The 24,434-nt window shown below is 44.5% G+C and overlaps 1 protein-coding gene across 1 annotated transcript in view; it reads left to right on the forward strand.

The window, feature by feature from the left end:
- Positions 1 to 5,121: 5,121 nt before the first annotated feature.
- The window catches only part of TTC23L (tetratricopeptide repeat domain 23 like), a 61,081-nt gene continuing 41,768 nt past the window's right edge, over positions 5,122 to 24,434 (forward strand). The window contains 5 exon segments of the mRNA XM_089908754.1: positions 5,122 to 6,870; positions 10,735 to 10,942; positions 15,001 to 15,124; positions 22,715 to 22,871; positions 24,229 to 24,354. Coding sequence (XP_089764880.1) covers positions 6,710 to 6,870; positions 10,735 to 10,942; positions 15,001 to 15,124; positions 22,715 to 22,871; positions 24,229 to 24,354 — 776 coding nt within the window. The 5' untranslated portion in view covers positions 5,122 to 6,709.

The following is a 24,434-nucleotide window of genomic DNA, read 5'->3' on the forward strand; positions in this document are numbered from 1 at the left end:
TTGTATGCATGTCTATCCACTTATCTATCCCAATTTCCATCCATTAGTCTATGTTTCTTTTTGAGACATTTTAAAATAAGTACAGAACATCCACACAGGCTACCCTGAAAATTTCAGTATACATATCATTAACCAGGTTTTAGTATTTGTTTGAAATTCTTTCTAGGTAAAATTTACATAACAATGAAATGCATAAATATTAACTGTACCATCTGATAAGTTTTGACAAGTAAATATGCCTGGGCAACAAACCCTATCAAGGTATAGAACGTTACCATTAGCCCAGAACATCCCCTCATCCTCCTTCCTTAAAATTAGCAAAGCCTGAAGGTATATGGGACAAAATCCAGGAGAAACAAGGCACACACTTCCAGGTGCCCTCTTCCAGTGGAGTTACATGGATATAGCTAATTGTCCCAGCAGTGATGTGTGACAACACTTCGGAAGTCTGGCCAGTCAGATTAGCCCACCCAAGCCTGGGTAGCCAGGACTTTATTGGGGATCTATCAGGAAGGCTGAAGTACCTGCATAACAATTTCAGCTATTCAGATTCCAGACCCCCCAGAGCAAAGACATGCATTCATCATACATCACATTTTAAGAATGAACTATTTAATCGGATTTATACCACTTGGCCCAAAATGTCAAGCATACAAAAATGTTCTCAGACAGAATATTCTAATGGATCAGAACTCATTTCCCAGGAGCCAGTCTGAGGCCAGTCCTGAAGATAGGCATCTGTAATGAATATGCAGGTTCTGAGCAACCCAGACATGTGAATTAATCCTTTAAACCTATACATTTAAATCAAGTTAAACACTCTGGTAGGTAGAATAACACTCCCCCAAAGAGGCTCATGTCCTAATTCCCTGGAATTTAAATAGTTTATGTTATATGGCAAAAGAATAAAGTTCGCACATAGAATTAAAGTTGTTATTCAGCTGACCTTAAAACAAGGAGATTACCCTGGGTTACCCTGGTAAGGCCTGATGTAATCAAAAGGGTCTTTTAAAGCAGGAGAAGGAGTCAGAGATTTAAAGATGCTACACTGCTGGCTCTGAAGATGGAAGAAGAGCCATGAACCAAGGAAGGCAGGTGGTTTCTAGAAGCTGGAAAAGGCAAGAAAACACTTCTCCCCGAGAGCCTCCAGAAAGAACCGGTCTTGCTGACACCTGATCTCTAGGCCAGTGATGGTCATTGCAGACTTCTGACCTCCAGGACGAGGACATAATAAATTCTTGTTGTTTTAAGCTGCTAAGTTTGTGATGACTTGTTACAGCAGCAATAGGAACCCAATATACACAGAGAGGCCAGAATCTCTACTAATGGAGAGTTCCTGAAGATTACTCAGTTTATTAAGTGTTACTGAACACTAGTAACAAGCCAGGCACTGTGCTGAACGCTAAAGGCTCAGTGGTGGATATAAATCTGCTCACAAGAACCTCACATCTGGTCAGACAGGGCCTGCCACCTAGCAGGTATTCAGTATTCACTGGGTGGGTGGGTAGGTGGAGATTTAGATGGATGGATTGCCCGTAAGGCCCTGCATGACCTCCTCTTCTGCTGACCCACTCTCCTGTCTCTCTTTTCATTCTTTTTTTTTTTATTTTAATTTAATTTAATTTTATTTTTTGCGGTACGCGGGCCTCTCACTGTTGTGGCCTCTCCCGTTGCGGAGCACAGGCTCCGGATGCCCAGGCTCAGTGGCCATGGCTCACGGGCCCAGCCGCTCCGCGGCATGTGGGATCTTCCCGGACCGGGGCACGAACCCGTGTCCCCTGCATCGGCAGGCGGACTCTCAACCACTGCGCCACCAGGGAAGCCCGACTCTCTTTTCATTCTTAATTGAAACTTTTTCTGTTCTTGAATCCATTAAATTTGCTCCTGCCTCAGGGCTTTTGCACTCGCTATTAACATCTTACAATGCTCTTCTCGGCATCTGTGTCATTTGCTCCCTTATTCCCTCGTGGTCTCTGCTCAATGCTACCTTGTCAGAGAAGCCCTTCTTAGCTACACTGTATAAGCCAGTATGCCCCTCCCCACATCCACATCACTTTCTAGATCCCTTGCCTGACTTTATTTTTCTCCATATAATTTGTTACTTCCATGTCAGGTGGTTCATGCCTTTCCCAAAGCTGGACCCCTTAGCAGGGGCCTGAGACTGGCTGCAGGAAGAGGCGTTTTCCTAATTCACACAAAGTTGCTGCCTATTCCCTAAGCCACCTGCCTTTTTCTAACTTGCAGAGATGTCATATTGTTTACTAGCAGCCCTGGTAGAACAGAAGCTCTAGGAGAGTGAAATCTTCGTCGCTTTGTTCGCTGTTGCTTTCCCTAATGCTTAGAAAGAACAGTGTCGGGCACATAGCAGGTATTCAACGGTATTTTTCCTTGGATGGATGGACAGATGCATGGAAAAATTCAAAAGTAAATGGAGTGCCAAAAGACTTGTGTGTGTCACTATGAGACTCACAAGTGGATGGGATACCGTGGGAGCTCAGAAAGAAGGTATCTAACCCTGCCTTGAGAGGCTGGAAAATGTGTTTTAAGAAATTACACAGTCCAGGGACTTCCCTGGTGGTGCAGTGGTTAAGAATCGTCCTGCCAATGCAGGGGACACAGGTTCAAGCCCTGGTCCGGGAAGATCCCACATGCCGCAGAGCAACTAAGCCCGTGCGCCACAACTACTAAGCCTGCGCTCTAGAGCCCGTGAGCCACAACTACTGAAGCCTGAGACCCTAGAGCCCGTGCTCCACAACAAGAGAAGCCACTGCAACGAGAAGCCCACGCACCACAAGGAAGAGTAGCCCTTGCTCACCACAACTAGAGAAAGCCTGTGCACAGCAACGAAGACCCAATGTAGCCAAAAAAAAAAAAAAAAAAAAAGAAATCACACAGTCCAAGAGAAAGTTTATTTGGATTTCCTTGTTCTTAGGTTTCACAGTCCTTGCGTTTGGAATCATTTGGAGCTAATCACATTTGATTGGGGGTTGGAAGAGTCTAGAAGTACCCTATACACATGGTTCCTCTGTGTGATTTCTGCAACAGCAAAGCTTACGGTAATCAGGATCAAAGGAGGGTACGTGAACCCGCTGTAAAAGCACTATCCCCAGATTACTAGCATTCCATTCCAGAGTTCGTGAACAGAACTAAAGCACACTTACCACTGAGACAGGAGGCAAAGGAGCAGCATACAAATGCTAGATAATGAAGAAAGGGGGCAGCTGTTGGGACGTGATAAAGACTGGCTGGAACCAGCTGAAAACAAGGTGGCTTTGAGAACAGTCCAGTCATTGACCTTTAGCTCATTATACCTTCATTGTAATCCTAAAAATCACTCTCCGTTATGCCATGACGGTTCCGAGGTAGACCATAAAATGCCAAATAGTGGGCAGTGACCCAATTCCTGGGAAATCCCCACCCTACCCCAAAATAGCGAGAATATTCCTCCCACTCGTTAGCCTATGAAATTACTTAATCCATACAAACCTAGGACCCCAGGCCCCAGAACCACTCTCACTTTCCAGGATGACCCCATGCCCTGGGGCTGCTCTCACTTTCTAAAGCAGTCTGCATTCTGCCTATTGAATGTGTATCTCTCTCAATAAATACCCATTGCTTTCCCTTTACTCTGGCTTACTCTTGAATTCTTTCCTGCATGAAGCCAAGAACCCCTCCCTTGGTGATCGGTCCTAAGGACACCTGCAGGTCCCAGGATGTGACATTTTCCCCCCTGCAACTCTATAACTAACTTTACATTTGCAGCCAGGGTTAAGATGTAAGGAAAGAAAAAGTGTCACAGAGGTTTAGAACTCTAAAAGTCTTTAAAGTTCTTTTCATTTGATTTCTAATTTTACAGATGAGCTAATTAAATGGAGGCGGAGCCAGAGTGTTGGCTTTAGGGAATGGGAACTCAGTGACTGTTCGGGTACCACATGTCCCCCTCACAAGGATCAGCAAAGCAAGTGTTCAGGAAAGAGAAGTTATATTTAATACACTTAGAAACAACTTCATAGCCATTTCCTAGAATGACAGAACATTAAAACTTTCCATTTCATTGAAGGCCAACTTGTAACAAGGATAAGGGAAATAAGTGTTGGAGAACAGGAAACCAGTTCTGCCCTTTATCCCCATACATGTTAAATATTCATATTAAATATTCAATATTATGTTCATAGAATCATAAAAATCTGTGGTTTATCCTCGCAGAATCCTGGAACTGGAAGGGGTTCTAGAAAGCAAGTGGTACAAACACTCAATGTACTGGCAAGAAAATTCAGTCCCCTAGGCTGTGACTTGCCCCAGGGCACACAGTCCAAAGCAGAACCCTGACATCCTGAAGCCCAGCTCAAAGCTCTCATCATCCTTTCATGCTGAGGGTTCTTTGAGAAAACAGAGAATAAAAGGGGTGGGGTCTTTCTAAAATTTTGGCTCAGGGGTTTGAGGGTACAGATTTAAACTTTAATAGGCCATCCAGGTTTTAGTTAAGAGATATTAAAGCAAATTCACTTAAATAGCTCCTCCAACCTAACTTCAGAAAGGCTATCTTGGCAGTCTTGGATCCACAGCAATTAAACTTCAGCCTCAGAACTGGAAAGAACAAACACTGAATGTAAACACCACCTGTCAAGTTCTTGGTAAATATTTTCCTTCTTTTTCTACTGAGACTGCTCTTGTTTGAAAAGGAGAGGGACACACCAGTTCCAACTTGACTTGTCACAGCCCCTAATTCATTGTGGGGTTCATGGCAACACCCTGAAACCCGAGGCTGCTCGAGCCAGTGATGTTCATTTGGTTATTAACCACAATTGCCCCTGTACCTGTCAGATCTGAGTTACTGTTACCACTGTGGGTATTTCAGGTCACTGAAGATGGGTAGGATAAGGATACACGGCGCATAACTTAGGGCTATGTGGTGTTTGCCAAATATGCCCTCTGCCCTCGAAAATATTCTCTGAACTGCTAATCATTAGCAGAACTAGTGGTCCATATCTTACGCTACTCACTTCCTGCACTCCGCTCCCTTACCCACGCGTAGCTCTAATCTTACCGGGCGTGGCAACACAGACGCTGCCAGCACCGTCAATAGTTCTATCTGAGCCTTTCCTCGCGGGCCCGGAGGACCCGAATACCTGGGCAACTGTGAGGGTGCAGGGCGCGCGGAGGGGCACGCGGGGGCGAAGAGTGTCGCCGAATACAGCCCAGTACGTCGTCGCAGCTTTAAATTGGTAAGGTCGTGGAGCCGGACGCCCCTTTCCATCCTTCGATGGGATTTACCTTCTCTTCCGGCGTCGTTATCTCCGAGAGGTCCCTTTAAGAAAAACAGTAGTGGACCGTTCAGCCGCAGCAGAGGGAAGTGTGGGGACGAAGCTAAGGTCGCCCGAGTCTCGCCCGCGGGGACCGTTAAGGCAAGGGTGCGGCGGCAGCTATGGTTTGCGGGGATGGCCCGGGATTCCGCTGGGCCGGAAGTGCCCCTCGTCGCCATGGCTACAGGCGCGGGCGCCGCCCGCAACGTTCAGTTTCCATGGTAACCCCATTGTCTCAGTAGCCAGAACTCCGGCGGCGGGCGGGAAAGGTAGAGCTGGGTGAGCTGCTCTCTTCCGCAAGGCAACCTAGCGGCGGCTTGAACGAGGTCCGAAGAGGTCAGCACACTGAAGCCGCCGGCGGAAGCCGAGCCGCCTGGCTGAGGGAGCCGGGAAGCCTACTTCTGGGCCGTGGCTCCTCTGCCCTCGGCCAGGTACGCCGCGTCACGCTTGCCTCTCGGCCCCCTTCGCCCGCTTTTCGGGCCAGAGCCTCTGCGGCCGGGGCACCGCCCACAGGAAAGAAGCCAGGGGAAGCTCGGACGTTGCTCGGAATGTGGTGTTAAGGTTTACAAAGTTAAGGCGAGACAACGGCAGAAAATAAGGAAGCGATTTGCACTTGAGAGAGGGGGGCGATGGTGGTGTTACAATTCAGGGCCATGTGAAACCGCACAGGAACAGAATTTAGGAGGTTGAGACGTCAGAACCCCTCGCCCTGGCCACAGTTTTGAAAGTAGAGATGAGAAAGACAAATTAGTGAATCTTCCTTTCTGGTCTTTTGATTGTGAATGTTGTGGAGTCTGAGTCAGAGAGCTAGCTCCTCAGGGCTCAGGTGGGAATGAGTGACATTCTGCAGGGTGAAATGAGGAGGGACTTGGTGGGTACCAATGTTCAATAAATAACTGCATTCGAGTTCGATTTGATTTAAGCGACACGGATAGCCATGAGGGTTCAATTTAGCAGATAATTACAAATCAGATTTTTTGCCATGAGTTTCAGTCATTTCCCCCATCAGCTAATGACAGCAACCAAAACAGACGCATGTGTTTTAGCTCCTTAACTAGGATCACCTATCAAGTAGTGAGATGGCCCAAGGGACACGGAGAAGAATTAACCAACAAATACACAGTTAGTAGTGAGAGCTGGTTACCTGCAAAAACAGTATCTGACTTGAGTAGGAGATCATAGTTTTGTTGATTCAGGAGCTGTTAATGTGTTGGCTTAAGGGGTAAAAATGGTAGGGGATTTTGGAGGTAATGTGAAGTAAAAATTAGAGGAAGGAAATTTGATTCAGGGATTTAATTTGGCAAATGTCTTTAATTTCTGCTTTCCACCGTCTCCATACATGAGTGTGTGTGTATAGTCTATTTGTGGATTTAGGATGGGTTATATATTTGGGCAGTTTCATTTTAATGCTGATAGCATCCAACAAAGGGAAAACAGAACAGACTTCTAAGCGTTTTCTTTTAAAGCTGACCTCACATGTGATTCTTGGTAGGAAGAAGATGCGAGCCAGCCCCATCCGCATCCCGACTGTCAGCAATGACACCTACTGGGACTTCTGCTTCCATCTGTAAGTATCATACTCACTCAGCGGCCTGAAACATTGGGACCTCCACTTAAAGCAAACCTTGGTGAACTTTGCATGCATATTATATAGTAGAGAAGATTGAGCTTCTGTGTTGTATGCTAATAATGGTTCTGCTCTAACGTCCATTTGTACTTGTGCAACCTATGCAAGATGGAAAACAAATGTTTTTTCCTAACTTAAGGGAAATTTCAATTTTTTTTAATAAAGATAGGTTACTTATAGCAAGATTGGTAAAGTCATGGAGAATTAAATATAGAAAAATTAATGAGAAATTGAAATTGTTTCATGAAATAAAGAGACAATAAGTAAATTAAAAATTTCACATCATAACAGCTAATCCTTATTGAGCAAATACTATGTGCTGGGCACTGTTCTAAGTACTTACGCATATTAACGCAACTAATTCCCCCAAAACCCTGTGAGGGAGGTACTGTGATTACCCCATTTTTTAGGTAAGGAATATGAATTAAAGAGAGGTTAGGCAATTTGCTCGAAGTCACACAGCTAGTAAATGCTATTCAAACTGGGCAGTCTGACTCCAGAGTCCATTCCTTAACCACTCCTCTATACCAGGGTTTCTCAACCTCGACACTATTGACATTTTGGATCCGATAATTCTTTGTTGTGAGGGCTGTCCTGTGCATTGTAGCATCCCTGGTCTCTACCTATGAGATGTCAGTAGCACTGTCCCAGTTGTGACAAGCCAAGATATCTCCAGACATTGCCAAATGTCCCCTGAGAGCAGTATCACCCTTGGTTGAGAACCATTGCTCTATACCAATGCTATCAAGTAGAAATATAACGCAAGCCACAAATGTAATATTAAATTTTTAAGTAGCCATATTAAAAGATAAAAATAAACAGGTAAATTTAATTTTAACACCATATTTATTTATTTCAGTATATCTAAAATATTACATAACGTAATTCATGAAATACGTTTTCTTCAATTAAGTCTTTGAATTTCGGTGTGTGTTTTACACCTGCAGCAGATCTCAATTCAGACCAGACACATTTCACGTGCTTAATAGCCACATGAGACTAGTAGTTAACGTATTAGTGTAATTCTATACCATCTCATAAAATATCTTAAGGTTAAGGGTTATACAAATATAAAATTGAAGTTAGAAATGTAGAGTTTACAGCAGAGTATCTTGGAAATAATCAGATAATTCATATTTAATTTTACTAGTCAGAATTCACATTTATGATGGCAACATGTAGAATAGGTTAGAAACCTAGCAGATCTTTCATTTAACTGGCCTAAGTTTTTTATTCTGACTATCCTTCCAGATATCTAACTGGTCAGTATTCTCCAGGCATGTTTCTTACCTTTCATAGCAAAATGTTCAAAGCTAGTTCAGGGCTTGGCAGTCTCAAGTCATTTGTCAAGACCTCAATGTTTCTACTTCCTTTGAGGCCCTGCTGTTGAAGCTTGCTCCCTTTGGTCTCAGCTTAATTTCATTCAAGGCTGAAATTTAAATATTTAGGGCTTATAATTTCTTTAAAAAATTATTTATTTAAATTTATTTATTTGTTTATTTATTTATTTTTGGCTGCATTGGGTCTTCGTTACAGCGCACGGGCTTTCTCTAGTTGCGGCGAGTGGGGGCTACTCTTCATTGTGGTGCGCTGGCTTCTCGTTGCAGTGGCTTCTCTTGTTGTGGAGCACGGGCTCTAGGCACGTGGGCTTCAGTAATTGTGGCACATGGGCTCAGTAATTGTGGCTCGTGGGCTCTAGAGTGCAGGCTCAGTAGTTGTGGCGCACGGGCTTAGTTGCTCCGCTGCATGTGGGATCTTCCCGGACCAGGGCTCGAACCCTTATCCCCTGCATTGGCAGGCAGATTCTTAACCACTGTGCCACCAGGGAAGCCCCTGGGGCTTATAATTTTTAATATCCAAAATTAGTAATCTCTTTGGTGACCCCAGTAGATTGGACTTCTGCTTCAGGTGGGTGAAATGTGCAGCCTACACGAAGCCTTCTATTGAGGGACTGAGCTTTCTTTCCGTGAGTTTTCTTGAGTTATGATCTCTTGTCACAGATTTCCTCCACCTTTAGTCTTTTTCAGGTATCCTAAAGGCCTTACACTTTCTTTTTCCATTCATTTGTTCATTATTTAACCAGCCATTATTTGTTTTTACTGTGAGCCAGGTATCAGGGTTTCTTAGAAACAAATGAGACTCAGCCCCAGCCCTGGTGGAGTTAACTGGCTAGGAAGCAAAGAAGACTCCGAAACAAAAGCAGGTTTTGAAAATGAGACTGTTGCGTGATTCGCACTATAGTAGAAGTTGGAGAAGACTTTTGCAAGCCCTGTAGAGGGTGTTTCTACTGCTACTCCAGTGCTAGACTTCCAGCAGAGGTGACCTTCGAGTTGGAGGAGGAGTACGGAATTCACTAGGCAGAGAACAGGCAGGTTCAGCACCTGTCTCCTGATTACAGCGCTGCGCCAGCCTTCCCTGGCTTTTCCATTGAATTTGCATGTCTTCTGAAAGCACACTTCCGTTTGTGGGCAGAAGGCAGTCCTGCTGGGCCCTGGGCTTGGGCCTGAAGAAATGTTGCTGTCCTGTCCACATAACCTGGTTTGCCCACATGCCTAAATAAACATAGGTTATTTAGAACAGGACTCTGGATGGGTATTAGGATGTCATTTATTCAAACCTGGTGTAAAAGGTTGCAATTGACATTTACTTTCCTTCTAAATTTTCCTCTTTGTTTTTCTTACAATGAAAATTCATTACTTATCTAATCAGTGGAAAAGGAAGACAAATTTTATTTTAAAAACTATACTATGGTTGAACTTTTAAAAGCTATCGTGAATACAAAGGTGATTCCTTTGGGGGAACTTATTAATAATTAAAATTTCTGTTGTTGCTTTTAATATCTTAGAATTCTATTTCTTCTGGATCACTTTATGATGTCTCTGGTAGAGTTAGGATATGGTTATCTTTTTTGTTATATAAGATTAACTCTTTGGACTTTTATCTTTATCGTACCAATTACCCATTCATAATTATGTTCAGTATCATAGTCTGAGATCTGCATGGGGTGTGTGTGTGTGTGTAAGGGGGTGGGCAGGGGGTGCTGGGGAAGAGGGAGATTTTTCAACCCACTCAGCTCTTTCTCAAACACGTTTGCTTTTTTGTTTTGTTTTTTCTAACATAATTGAGAAGGTCATTTCTCTTCTGAATCTGCACTTGACCCAGTGTGGGTTCTCTCCCCTCTCCTTGGTGGGACCACATCCTCTTTAGTTACTATTTATGTTGAAGCTTTTAAGAAATATGAAAGAAGACACATGAAGTTCTGACCTCAAAATGTTAGTTCCCTTTACCTTATTTCATTATGTCCATTTTCCCCCCTGGTTTGGATCAGAATTTTAGAACATCAAGGATCTTGGAGATCTTCCAATTCAACATCCTCACGTCATGGAGCTCATAAAATAAGAGTACCTAATGTTAAAAGAGCACTTACTAAATAGCAGGCTAAGTGATTTATGAGTATTATCTGATTTAATCCCATAACCTCATCAGGTGGGTATTCATATTGACTTCATTTTACAGTGAAGCAAACCAATAACTTACTTAGGGTCATATGGTTGGTAAGCAGCAGGGCTGCGACTCTGCCATAGGTGGGAGGTTCCCTAAATCTGTTTGATTGGAACCACTGCATTGCCGTTCTAATTCTTGGCTTTTCAGGTGACGTGAGTTCACCACCTAGCTTTACTCTACAGGTTTATTTTAGAGATCATATTCCTAGCCCCCAGTTGGGGGGGCTCTGTCCTTCAGTGCTGCCTTGTTTGAGATATGCAGGGTTAAACCTGACTCCGTGTCCCTCTCTGGTACCCACAGGTCACAGCAAACCAAGATCCCAGAGCATCAGCAAACAGATGAGTTGTATCCCACTAGTGGGTCTGGAGAGAGCGAACAAGATGCTAAAGCCAAGGAGGAGAAGGCCATAGACCGTATGTCTCTTCCCAAAGAGAAACTGGCCCAATCCCGGAAGAAAGTAGCTCAGCTGATTAAGGGAAAAATGATAATAAAACAAAAAACTCACTGGGTTTTCCATTTAAAAATACGTCCATGACTAGAGAAGTTCTTCCTTAATTGCAGATCGAAGGACATGAAGTAGAGGAAGGTGTTATATTTCTTTATAAGTGGAAGAAAAGAAAGCAGGGCATAGTTGGTAGCCAGCCCGCCTTCGGGCTCCACACGTGGGTCGCTGTGCATGCCTCCTTGGAGTGTTTGTGCTCCTCGCTTTAAACTAAAAATTGTTTGCTTCTTCCTGTTGCTGTTTGATTACGTTAATTAAAAAATCATCTTTTGATTTCTCCTGAAAGGTTTCAGAATAATATCTTTTGGGTAACAAGAAGGCCAGGATAGTGAGGCAGGAGGCCGAGAACAAGGGTAGCCAGGCAGAGTCTAGGCTCAGGCCTGGCAAGGATATGGTGAGATGCCTGTGGTTACAGTGGAATCATAAGCAAACCAAAGGACCGGCAGTGGGCGGTAGCAGCAGGGGCCAGAGAGCGTAGGTATCCATTTTCAAGAGCAAAGCAAGGACTTGGGAACTAGGACCTCAGAGCAAGCCTTTAGCAAGAGTGTTCAAAATGCGGGAACCCGAGAAAGCATGTCAGTGACCCTCACGATTAACACACAGGCACCGGCTTGCTCCCAGAGCACTATTTATCAACAAAGGAGTTCATGTGCTGACTTACTGACTTCCTGGCCATTCCTGGCTAAAGGAAAAAATGATCTTAACGTACATGTGTGAAAAATAAAACTCTGCAGATGGCTTAGGAAAGGCTGAGAGGCACTTCAGAGGGAGATGATAAAAGCTGATACTTCCCTAGATGGATGTATTTATAATATAAAGTTACCTCTGTAAAGTACCCAGAAACTTGCAAAGGACCATCATCCTGACCTGGATCCAATAATATTTCATAAACCCAGGCTAGAATGATCACTTCTAGAAAGACAGGTACCCACTGCCGTGGAATGCAAGTGTGGACTTTTAAGACTTGACAGCTCCTCGGGACTTCCCTGGTGGCGCAGTGGTTAAGACTCCCAATGCAGGAGATCCGGGTTTGATCCCTGGTCTGGGAACTAGATCCCACATGCGTGCTGCAACTAAGAGTTCACAAGCCACAACTAAGGAACCCGTCTGCCGCAACCAAGACCCAGCACGACCAAATAAGTAAATATTAAAAAAAAAAAAAAAAAAAAAAGACTTGACAGCTCCTTGACCAGTTTGGATAATGACAAAGATTCAGATTTAGGAGTTATATCTAGCCCAGCTCAGCGCTCACAGCCCTGAAGGACAGGAATGTTGGTGGCAGGAGCAGCAGCCCTGGATTGACCTCTAGAGCCCATACTGGTTGTCTCAATTTCCCCAGGGCGGGAAGTGTGGGGATGAATGAATACAGAATGTCCAGAGCCAGGACAGAACTCAAGGCTTTGGACTCTCATTCCAGTGATTTTTCATGATGTTATGCTTCTCCCTCAGAATAGAACTTAGTATTTACGGTGCGTTCAGCCTGTGCAGAACTCTCAAAAATTCGGACTGAATGGATGTTTCTAAAACACGAGGGGAAATGTCCCTCTAACACTGTTTGCGTCTGTGTGTTTGAGCTGGGAGGGGTGAAGCATCAGGGTAGGAAGGAGATGGGGTGGGGGGATGGGAATCATGGGGATCGGAAGGGAGCAGTCCTTGGACCACTCTGTCTGTGTGTTACTCTGTAAATGGTTACATTCAGATAACACGTAACAGATTTGGACCACTTTGATGTTGACTCACTTTCCCTACAGTAACTCCATGAGGTAGATGGTATAGATTTCCAAATAGAAAAGGAAGCTGGGACTCAGGGTGATCTTGCCCCAAACATCACAGTCAGTAAACAGAGGGTTGAAACTCCAGGCTTTTGAGTCCTTGAAGTGCCGTTTTCACCTCACCGGGAAATGAATGCCTGACTTTGTCAGTTAGCGCAGCCAGTCGATGACTGTGTTTGTAGAGTTACTGACGTCTGTGACCTGAAGGTGCAGTTCTCTGATTTCTTAGAGAGCTCTGCCTGTCAGTTCTACAGAGCCAGGGGCTCTCTCCCCGCCTCATACTTATCTTTGCCAATCGAGAGATGATTTATTCAGCAAATACTGAATGAGCGCCTCCTCTCTGCATGGAGCAAACAGCAGTGAACATGAGAAATAAACTGTTCTTTTATTTATTTATTAAATTTATAAATTTATTTATTTATTTTTGGCTGTGTTGGGTCTTCATTGCTGTGGCGAGCGGGGGCTACTCTTTGTTGCGGTGTGCAGGCTTCTCATTGCGGTGGCTTCTCTTGTTGTGGAGCACGGGCTCTAGGCACGTTGGCTTCAGTAGTTGTGGCACGTGGGCTCAGTAGTTGTGGCACGCAGGCTCTAGAGCGCAGGCTCAGTAGCTGTGGTGCACAGGCTTCGTTGCTCTGCGGCATGTGGGATCTTCCTGGACCAGGGCTCGAACCTGTGTCCCTTGCATTGGTGGGCAGATTCTTAACCACTGTGCCACCAGGGAAGCCCCAGGAATAAACTGTTCTTGAGGAACTTATTTTCTATTTGGGGAGACAGATCATAGACAAACAAAATAATAGTTACTGCAAAATCAGAGAGAGGTAAGTGCCATGAAGAAAAAAATCAAACAGGTAATGGGATAGTAAGTGATGGGGTGAGAGTCTGTTTTAGATAAGGTGGCCAAGGAAGGCCTCTCTGAGGTGAATGCAATGAAAATGACAGAAGAGGGTAACGATGTGTAAGAGTGTCCCCAAGCTGGGGGGACAACAGGTGTACAAGCCCCAAGTTAGAAATTAGTTTGCTATGTTCAGGAACATCAGATTTGTTTAAAAATCCAGATATGTTTATAGTAATAATAATAAGAAGAAGAATGATAAATAACTAGCTATTTGGTCACCATTGGAGGATGCTAGTGAATGAACTCATTATTTGGAAAGCTGATAAATAAAGAGAATGATTAAATCATGTATCCTGTCCTGATACGAGCTGTACTATTGGGTGACTAAGAAGGAGATGAGAGGAGGTTTCTTTTTATAAAGTTATTCCACCTAACATATGAAGAGGGAATGATAGAATTAGGATATCAGCGTTTTATAATCTTTTATAGATTAATTCATGTAGTTGTGCTTTTATCAGAAAGAGACAACCCAAGGTTAGGTGTCTTCTGATGGTAGAACATATGAAATAGTTTTGCTTAAAAAAAGAAAAGCTAAAGGTAACCAAACTTCTAAATCAACCACCAATGTAAAGGCAGAATGGAGACTGGAAGGACATGTTGAGTGACACCATAAAGATTCAACCAAATTTCCATTTTTGGGAAACACTATAAACCAAATAACTCAGTTTCTTCAATAAATAATTTGCAATGCAAAGAATTAGAAATGGAGGTGGAACCCACTGATGAAAAGAGACTCAGGAGACTGATCTCAGTGTATGGACAATTAAACTGTAAAAGAAATGTTGGCTTTATGAGGTAATTATTAGGTTTATGAGACTAGGTATCTGATAGTAAGGAATTGTTATTAATATTTTGGTGAGATAGTGATTTTGTGGTTATATATCCAAGTCTGTGTCTTTTGGAGATACTTATGAAATATGAAATGATTTAATATGTTTGATTTGCTTCAAAATCATAGAGGGAGAGGGTGGATGCTTGAGGAGCATAGGTATGAAACCAGGTTGGCTGTGAGCGATGAAGCTGACTCATTCTCCATGCTCTTTTTGTATACTGTTAAAGTTTTTCACAATAAGAGGTTAAAAGAAGTCACTCTGGCTATGATGTAGAAAGTAGACTATGGGGGGCAAGAGTGGAGGCAATTAGGAGGGGCTGTGGTCACCCAGGTCAAAGATGAGGGTGGCTTGGACTAGGTACATGTGGCAGAAATGAGAAGTGTGTAGCTTTAGGACTTAGGAATAGGGTGGAGCCAAAAGGACTTGATGGATTGGCTGTGGGATGGGAAGGGGGGAGGAGAGAAAAAGTTGACAGTGGATGCAGTCCTGCAATCCAGTGATAAGATACAGGCTGGAGATTTTCCTCCTTCCCAAAAAGTGTAATGACTTGTTTGCTCTCTGCAGAATACCCTAGCAAATAAGGAGCTGATTCGCTGTGTCATCCTTCCTCGGATTATTTTTGGGGAAGAACCCTGGAAATGTGCACAGGCTTTGGCCACCCTGGCTTATGGCTACGTGACACTGAGAGGTACTCGATTTCCCCGGCTGGGTCTGGGGGAGCCAGCCACACTGAGCCCACACAGAACCACAGTCGGGGTGGGGTTGCCCAGGGGAGGGTCCATCCTGTCCCCAACTCACACCTTGTCAAGAAGCGGGGAAGTCCATGGATGAGGCGGGCAGTGTGACAGGGATCGTAGAGGTAAAGGTAATCAATAACGAGGGAAGGGAAGTAGAGAACAGAAGCCTGGAGGACAAGAGCGTTAGGATTGGGCAGCGGAAGCGGAGCCAGCAAGGAAATAGAATCAGGAGGGGCCAAGTCATGGAAGCCAAGGGCGGAGAAGGGGTTTCAAAAGGAAGTGCAGTGTGGTTTCAGCAGGGTCAGATGGCAGAGAGAGGTCAAATGAGGTGAAGGCCGAAGACAGACCCATGGATTTGTCAGTTGGCAAGTCATTGACACTTGGTTTGGCACCAACAGGTATACTCCTTGGGCCCTGGGAGAGCCCAGATTCAGGGAGACAACTTAGGTAACTATTTTTGAAATTCTGACCTGAGGTGATGGCAGCTTGAACCTGAGAGGAAAGTACCAGAAGCATTTGAGGGGGATGTTTGTCTGAACCGAGGGCAGGCAGACACGGCCTCCCTTTCTTTAGAGAGATTACTATGGTAGGTCTGTGGAAGGAGGTTGGCCTTCATCTTCTCAAATCAACCCTTTCTATGAATAGCCACAGTAGACTTTGAGTTTTGCTTTTCCAGTTAGATTCCAGACTAACTCAAGACCGGTAAACAGGTTACATTATAAAAGATGGTGGGAGCACCACCCTCTTTTCCCTAATTCACAGTTCTTCCTGCCACATGAATGGAGAACCACATTTGAGTAGTAGGTTGGAGGGGAAAAAGTTTTCCTGTAAAAGAAGGTCTTTTTGTGTGTTTGTTTTTTCTAGATGGGAAAAACAACTTCCTGATTAGCTGAAGTGCCCACATAATATAACAGCACTCAGTCTTGAACCCAGACTTTCTGAGGCCTAGCCTAGAGTTTTTCTAGAATAGGTTTTGATTATGGCCGTACCTTGAGAATAGCCTAGGGTCTCTTATTTCAGGTATAGGCCTTACCCAGTTTCTTCACTTTAACTTTTTTTTGAAGTCTGTGGTCCTTCAAATAAAACAACGAAAGCTTTGAAAAATGACGGACCTTCAAGAGGGATGAAGTGCTTGCTGAATTCCACTTAGTTTTGTTGTCATTAATCCTGCAACTGCTGCAAAATAGACAGAATTTATGAGCCAGGCTCCCGTGTAGGCGGGATGTATGCGTCTGTGTGTGCTCACGCCTCGCTGCACATGTGCATGCTTTATGGCCAGCAGACCTGCCTGGCTCATTTCCCTGGGAGCCTTTTCCAGCAATGGGGGAAGGGCGTCAAGCCAGAAGGCTGATTTCTCTCGATAAATGGTCTTCCAGTAAGTATTTAATGAGACACTTGTATATGTGAAATTCTTTGACGAGGGCTCTGGGAACTATAAGGGGCAGAAGGCACAGTCGTTGCCTTCAGAGAACTTACAGCCTCGTATGGAAGGTGAGCTACCCACAGACAACTGCGATAGAAGGCACCGGAAGGCACCAGAAGGCCATGGGACTGGTTTAAATACAGGGCTTTGGGGGCGCTGGGTGAAATCATTTCTGACTGAATAGATTCAGGAAGAGGTGCCATTCAAGAAGGCCCTTTAAAAATGAGTAGGGTTGGGTAGGCAGAAGAAGGGGCAGGCATTTCTGATGAAGAACAAGGCCTGGCAGACGCGTGGAGGTGGGAGAGTGCAGCGTGTGTTTAGAAAGTAATCAGCAGCACTGGCTGGGCACGGTCAGCACCACTCAGATGAACCTGGAAAGCAGGACGCTTTGGGCAGGCTGAGGAGTTAGTCATTTATTTGGTAGACAAGGAGGACTACTAGAGATTTTCCAGCAGGGGGATGAATAAATCAAAGTGTGCTTTTGGAAAGGTCAGTCTAGCAATGATAGCTAGAATGGAAGCTATCCCATCTAGCTGTTTACCTCTAGGTGTAAAACCAGGCTGGTGACAGGGGGCACGAGTGAGAAGGTAAGGATTTAAGAGTCTACGAAGGACAGATACCTTTACCTTTTAAGCCAGAAATCCCACTTTTGGGACTCTTTCCTGAATACACACTTAAATGGATGATATTATTCTTTGCAGCATTGTTTATGATAGTAGAAGATTGGAAACAACCAAGTATGCTCATCATACTTGGACTAATATACACTATGTGGTATATACAGCCTTAGAAAGGGCTTATCTACCGCTAGGGAAAGATCTCCTGGATACATCTTTAGGCAACAGAGAACGCACAACGCAGGACCGTGTTTGTAACATACCTCTTTTCAGGTAAGAAGGAGGGGAGAGAAATGAGAATATGTGCTTATATTCACATCAAGAATATGTGCTTATATTCACATCAAGAAACACTGAAGGAAACACAAGAAAGAAACAAAAGTTACCTAGAGGCTGCTTGTGAAAGGGAATAGAATTTGAAGTGAGACCTCTCAACATTTACCTTTCCATATAATTTTAACTTTTGAACCATGGGAATGTATTACCTATTCAAAAATGATAGTTAAAAAAGGGCTGTGAAGGAAGAATTGGCAGGACATGGCATTGGATTTGAGGTCGAGGAAAAGTGAGGCCCCAAGATGACCATGAAGTTTCAGGCCCCTCAAGGTGCCATCATCAGAGATAAGCCGGTCAGGAAAGGAAGCGAAGTGGGAGAGGAATGGTGGGTCTGGTTTTTGACATATTGATTGTGAATTACAACGGAGAAATCCACAAGTATATTTTTACTAGGTGCTGGAAAGTTGGGACCAGAACTGGGGAGGAGAGAAGGGGAATCATAAGCATGGAAGAATATTTGAGACCAGAACTAGGGAGGGAGGGGAAATGGAAAATTATAAGCATGAAGGCCGAGGTTGACGTTATAGGAGTTGATAAAACTTCTGAGAGGAGAGAGAAGAAAAGGAAGAAATGGAAAGACAGACCCTTGGAGAATGGACATATTAATGGAAGGGAACAGAGGACCCTGGTAGAGTGAGCAAAGAGTCCAATAGAGAAGGTTTATCAAGGAGAGCTGAGTTAGAGCAGTGCCTTGGGAGCCAAGAGGAGAAGCCAAGTAGCCTAGGTGTCTGATGCTGCCATGAGATGGGGATACAAGAAACTGCGACTGCACTTACTCAGTAAGAGGCCCTTGGGGACCTCACGAGAACCATTTCTGCAGAAGGGTTGGAGCAGACGCCAGATCCAGGGGATGAGGGTAAGGCATGGGCCGGTAGCCTAGGCTATGTATGCCACATCCTGCATAGTGAAGGCTATGTATGCCACGTCCTGCATAGTGAAAGGGATGAGGGGAAACAGGAGGGTAGCTAGGGAAGGCAGAAAGGTCATTTGAAGCTAATTTTATAAGAGGAGGTGACCTGGGAACATTTTAGGCAGTGAAGAAGGAGCCAGATAGAGAGTTTGAAGGTTTTAAAAAATGGAGCAATCGATGCAGCAGGGTTCAGGAGTCAATAACAAAAAAACGCGAGGCCTTTGTGAAGCAGAGAGTGTAAAAGACTGATGGTTGGTGAAACAGGGTAAGGGACACTAGAAGTGGAACTCTGTCACCAGCTGACCTGGCGAGAACCCTCCCGAGCCTAGGGTTTCAGTGGTTGAGAAAAGGGCAGGTGGAGGTGGCTGGTCACCTTGTGACCACTGTTTCCATGTGTTCAGGAAGGAGAAGACAGTAACATGGGCAAGCAGTTTCCTGGTGTTTTGCCTATTATTAATGAAGCAATGAATTAATTTGTTAGCCTGTTATTACTGGGAACCTTCCAGGTATCTGGGGCTCTAAGTGTTGCAGAAATCTCGAAAAAGATGCATAAGTCATGAACCCTACCTTCTCTGTCTAGTTGGTAAAAAAGCTGGTACAGGAGCAACAGGGAATGATAAAGAGCAGTTGATCTGACCTGCAGGAAGCCTGGTACCTATCTGAAGTGAGTGTGCGTTTGAGAAGGCAGCCTTTTATAGAGATTCTGTAAGCAGCTTTATGAAGAATGTCCAGAGTACATAAGGACATACATAAATAATAAATTGCTTAAGGGGAATGGACCCTGGTAGTAATGATGATGATAACAGCTAATTTTTATTTAAACTCATTTCATTTCTGTGTCAGGCACTATTTAATCCTTTTTCATAAATTAGTTAAATTAATGCTTGCAACAACCGTACGAGGTGGGAGGTATTTTCATTGCCATCTTATAGGTGAATAAACGGAAGTACAGATAGATTAAGTAACTCATTCGAGTAGTAAGTGGCTGAGCCAGCTTCTGTACCTGGAAGTCTGGCCCTAAGACCCTGCTGTCGTAATCGAAGCAGGTCTTGCTGCCACCCTGATTTTTACTTCTGTAGTTGCTGCCCTGTTGGTGCAGGTGTCCCTGGCTGGGGAGGGCAAGTAAAGGAAAACGACGTGGTCTTGGAACAGCCATCGGATTCAGGGAGGTGGGACTTGGAGTTAGGAAACAAGGTCACCGATCTGTGAGCATCCTCTAGAGAGAGAGGAAATGAGTCTTACACAGACACATATATGCAGAGCATTATTTTTACATAAAAGAGGGTGTTCTTGCAATTAGTAAAAAGCAAATGCATTTCAGAATATTAGATTCTGACTCTTCGTACTTTGTCATCCTGAATTTTCTCATGTAGGAAATGCTGTAAAAATATTATCACAGATTTCTTTAATGAAAAAGGAGCTTTTTCGTACTTGAAAACTTTAGAAAGCATTCGTCTAGAGCAGTGGTCTCTAAACTCTTGAGAATTAGCTCTCTTTTCACAAAAAATGTTTTGAGCACTCTCCATAAATATGTATTTATTATAAACTGTGTACAATAGTATTAAATATTACGTAATGTTATATTCATAAAAATAGAAAACAAAAAAGATTGTTTTTAAAAGCAGAGAAATTTAAATTTTTTCCCCACACCCTTATGTCATCTTGCATACCCATAGGGGTACACGCACTCCACTTTGGAGACCAGAGTGGATTCTGGGAAGAGTAAAGGAGTCATTTTTTTCTTTAGGGCTGATTTTAAAGTTGAATGAGCTGTTTTAAATCGAGATCCTAGTTCAGTTTACTTTAGTCCATTGGTTACCAGCTCAGCTTTTTCATCAGAAGGACCACAGTGCAGGGCATGGGGAAGGGGAGACAGGGAACTATATACTCAATTAGCTGCTGAGTTTAGAGGAAAAGGGTTCCTCTTGGGGATTTCACAGCCAGCACTGGGCCCCTAGGGCTGGGGTGTGGAGCTGAGGGGGCAGCCTTGCAAAGCCTCAGAACAACTTTAGGATTTGTTTTCTGTTTAGGAGCCCAGAAGCAATGTTGTGCTGATTTGGGGGTGGTTTTCAATAGCTCATCCAGTTTCACTTTTCTCCCTCTGTGGACCCAGGGAAGCATCTAAATGTGGTTCCTGCACTCCTTATTGACACGCTCCCAAGGGCCCAGATCGTTGTGGAAAGTAACCTATTTGATAAAAAGACTCTCGGTTTCCTACTTTGGTGTCTTGGCCTGATTCCCTGGCAGAGTTTTCTGTTGCTGCTGCCTTCTCAGGACCTATGAAGACTCCCTATTACCTAGCAGATCAAGTCCAGCTTCCTCAACTTGGCACCCAAGACTCCATTTTCTCCATCCAATTCATACGTTATGTGTCTTTCAACTTAAACCTCCCTTCAGGCAGACTGGTCTTCTTACAGCCTTCCCTAATACTGCAGCACCCCCCAACCCCACCCCACCAGTGCACATGTGCACGAGTGTGCTCGTGTGTGCACGCACACACACACACACACACACACACACACATGCTTATTCTGTCTTTATGGCCTCAGGCTGTTTACTCCAAGTGGAAACCCGTTCTCGTTCTTCTCCATCAGTCAAAACCCTACCTACTCTTCAGAAAGGAGATGAGTCCCACTTCCTGTATAAAGGCTTTACTGACTCACTGTTTCTCCAAATGTGGTCCTCAGACAGCCTACATCAGTATCACCTAAGAGAGTTGTTATAAATCTGAATCCTTGGTTCTCACCTTAGAACTTGTGAACCGTAACTATGGGAGGCCCAGGAATCTGCACTCTAACAGGGTGCTTATGACGCTCCATGCAATTTGAGGACCACTGTCATCTGGTAACTTGAGATGCAGCCCTCTCTTTCACCACAGAGTCCAGTTTTCTTTTCAGTTGAGACCTACAGAACAGGCATCTCTGAGTGTTCTACAAAGACTTCTCGGCTTCTGGGTCACTTTTAGGGCTCTTCCAGAGAAACTGTGTTCCCATTGCGGCAATTCACTAAGGACCTGCACATCTGGAACATATGAGGGCTGCAGGCATCAAATGCAAGTCCTTTCAAATGATCTCTGTTGCCACTGACTGCACCCATACTGTGAAAGCGGGCTCCAAGGGCCAAACGGAGAGCAAACTGAGGGCTGAGGTGCGAGCGGAGCATCAGAGGTACAGCGGGCCTCCCCACAGTGGCAGGGGTGAATATGTCTCTCAGACCCTGGGGGCTGCCAAGAGGAGAGCTGAAGCAGCCATGGCAGTCCTCAGTAGGGTGGAGGAGAACCCCTATATGTTCTCTGCTGGCTTGTCTCTTTTCTCCAGAGTTTCCCTCTCCCATCAGGGACCACTAGACGTGAGCTAGGCTAGACGATGAGGAAGTAGTTCTGTAAACGGAATACTCCCAAGTCTCCCTCTGTTAACTGGACTAACAGTTCAAGTAAGTGCCCGGAATACCAGCCTTTAGTTAGAAAATGCGGGGAAACGTGCCCCATGTTCTGTCTAGCAGAGGTTTGGTATCCCCTTTGTCTTCTTTCTCTAGAGAGGGGCCTCACTGCATTTAGAAATCAGGTATTTTGTGCGTGCGTGTGTGTGTGTGTGTGTGTGTGTGTGTGTGTATGTGTGTATGTGACCAATTTGTATCACCAGCTTCATCTTGGATTGAAAAAAATCCCCAGATGGAAGTAATTGTATTCATAAGCCCTTTGACTTTATAGAATGCCTTTTCCAGAAAGCTCGAATGAAGCATAGCACTCTGTGGCATAACCCAGTTCATTCCTGGACTATCTCCATGTGTTTGGTAAAAGGGCAGCTTCTATAATTTTGTTGTCATTTTGCATTTGGAGGATGGAGAAGCTTTGTGGATTGAAAAGGTCACATGGCATTAGCAGTGGATTGGGAATGGGATACTCAGCTTCCACTCCTGACTCCATCAGTGATTTCCAAACCGAGTCCGTAGACGAATGCCCGGATGGCTGCATAAGAAGCATTTGTGGAGTTAATTCAAAATATAGAGTCCTGGACGCTATTCCTCTAGAGATTCCAACTCAATACGTCTGGGGTGAGGGGCAGGATGGGGGGAGCCAGGAACCTATATTCTTTACAAGCATTCCAGATAATTCTAATGCACTGCCAATTTGGGGAACCAATACTAAAGACCAAATGACAACCACAATGCCCTCCTTCCCCCTCCCAGGAATGTCTTTGACTGAAAAACCTTTTTAATGTTTCTCATCTTGCCATCCACCCTCAAACTTCCCCAGGTCTCCCAGCTCAGGCCAAGAACCATGCTGAGTCTGCCAAGAACACACTGCTGACCTGGAAGGGAAACACGACCTCAGACAAGGAGAAAAAGGAAATCCTGGAAACTCTGGTCATGCTCTACTACACTCTGGGGGTGGCCTGGCTCCTACAGAGCCGATATCCTTCCCTTCCCAGCAAGGTCTGGAGATCAGGGCCAGGGGCCACGCATGCCACATGGGTCGTCTCACACAGGGTAAGAGGTGAAACCGAGGCCTCGTAGCTCCATTCTGACATCCAGGTCTTCCACAAGCCTCTGCTATCCATCTAGAAAGTAAGAATGTTCCTCCTGTGTCTATTCATATGAGCTCTGAGTTAAGCCATGGGAGGGTTGTCACTGGGGACACATCCCCTGGCCAGCTGGAAGCTTTTGGAGCCTGTCCCGCTCCTCAGAGCACTCAAGACAGTGTTAGCAATGAGGACGCAGGTGATAGTGGTGGTGGCCATGTAGGAAGACAGAAAATGAATGGTAATTTAAAGCACTGTTTCTCAAAGTAGGCTGCACGTTGTAATCCCCTGGGGGAGCTTTCAGAATTATTGCTATTTGGGTCCCACCGCAGAGAGTTTGATTTAGTAGGTCTGGGGTGCATCTGTTCATTGAGATTTTTAAAAGCCCCAGGTGATTGTAACATACAGCCCAAAACCTCTGATTTAATGTACACATGGTCATTTTAGTTTTTCTGAAATGCCGTTGAGAACACTGCCCATGAAACCAGAGGCCAAGCAAAATAGACAAAAGAAAGAGTTCTCCATATTTCCAGAGGGGAGCTGTTATATATGCCTCTCCTCAAAAAGCTTGTGATTTTGACAGCTCCTTTTGGTACCATCTCCACTTGAAAACTCTTCAGGGTCTTTCATGTTCATGAATAATCATAAGCCCTCTCTGAGCCCATGTGTCCCCAGTCTCTCCTCTCTACACATCCCCCTCTCTACTTTTTTGGTTCTGATGCTCAACTTGCAAAATCTGATATGTTTCCTTCCTCTCTTATGCCCTTAGTAGAGGGCTATTGAAAATGTGGGATAGAAGGATATTTGGGAATTAAGGGGATTTTCTTTCCTGCTATTTGCCTCTCGCCCAAAACCTGCTTTGCTTGGACTTTCTAAATGACCCAGAAAGTCCCTTTCAGCAGATTTAGTTCCTCTCTTTTACAGAAACCCACTTGGGAAAAATGAATAATTGTTGTCATGCAGTAGATGCCTCTAAGGAAATCCAGTGTAATTTACGGTTTCCGTTCACTCCAAATGCTCACCACCCATCCTAGCCCTGGATTGCAGCAATACCACAGGACACCCAGGGCCCTGTTCCTTTTCTGAAGAATTCTCCCTTCTTGACAGCATATATAGATGGAAAATAGGGAAGGGTGCATTTTCAAATACTGCTTCGTTTTCCCAAGGGCCCCTTTTGTTTGCTTACCCACTGGTGCCCCTAGTCAGTGTGGGAGGTTTGTGTACCTGGCATTCTCCTTGACTGTTTCACTGGCAGAGAGGCTTATTTCAACCTGCAGAAGTCAGAGAGAAACATGGAGGAGCTGAAAAAATCATATAAGGGAGGGGCTTCTGGATTACAGGTCTCAGAGGAAGACCTAACAGTTGCTTTGGGCAGGTAAGATCTGGGCTTAGACAAGCTTGGACTTTTACGGCTAAGGCCTGGAATTACGTGATTGTCTTGTACTCTCTATATAA

This window comes from Delphinapterus leucas, chromosome 3 (assembly GCF_059928025.1).
Source record: "Delphinapterus leucas isolate spDelLeu-1000000601 "Yukka" chromosome 3, BTC_Dleu_Yukka2, whole genome shotgun sequence".
Lineage (NCBI taxonomy): Eukaryota > Metazoa > Chordata > Mammalia > Artiodactyla > Monodontidae > Delphinapterus > Delphinapterus leucas.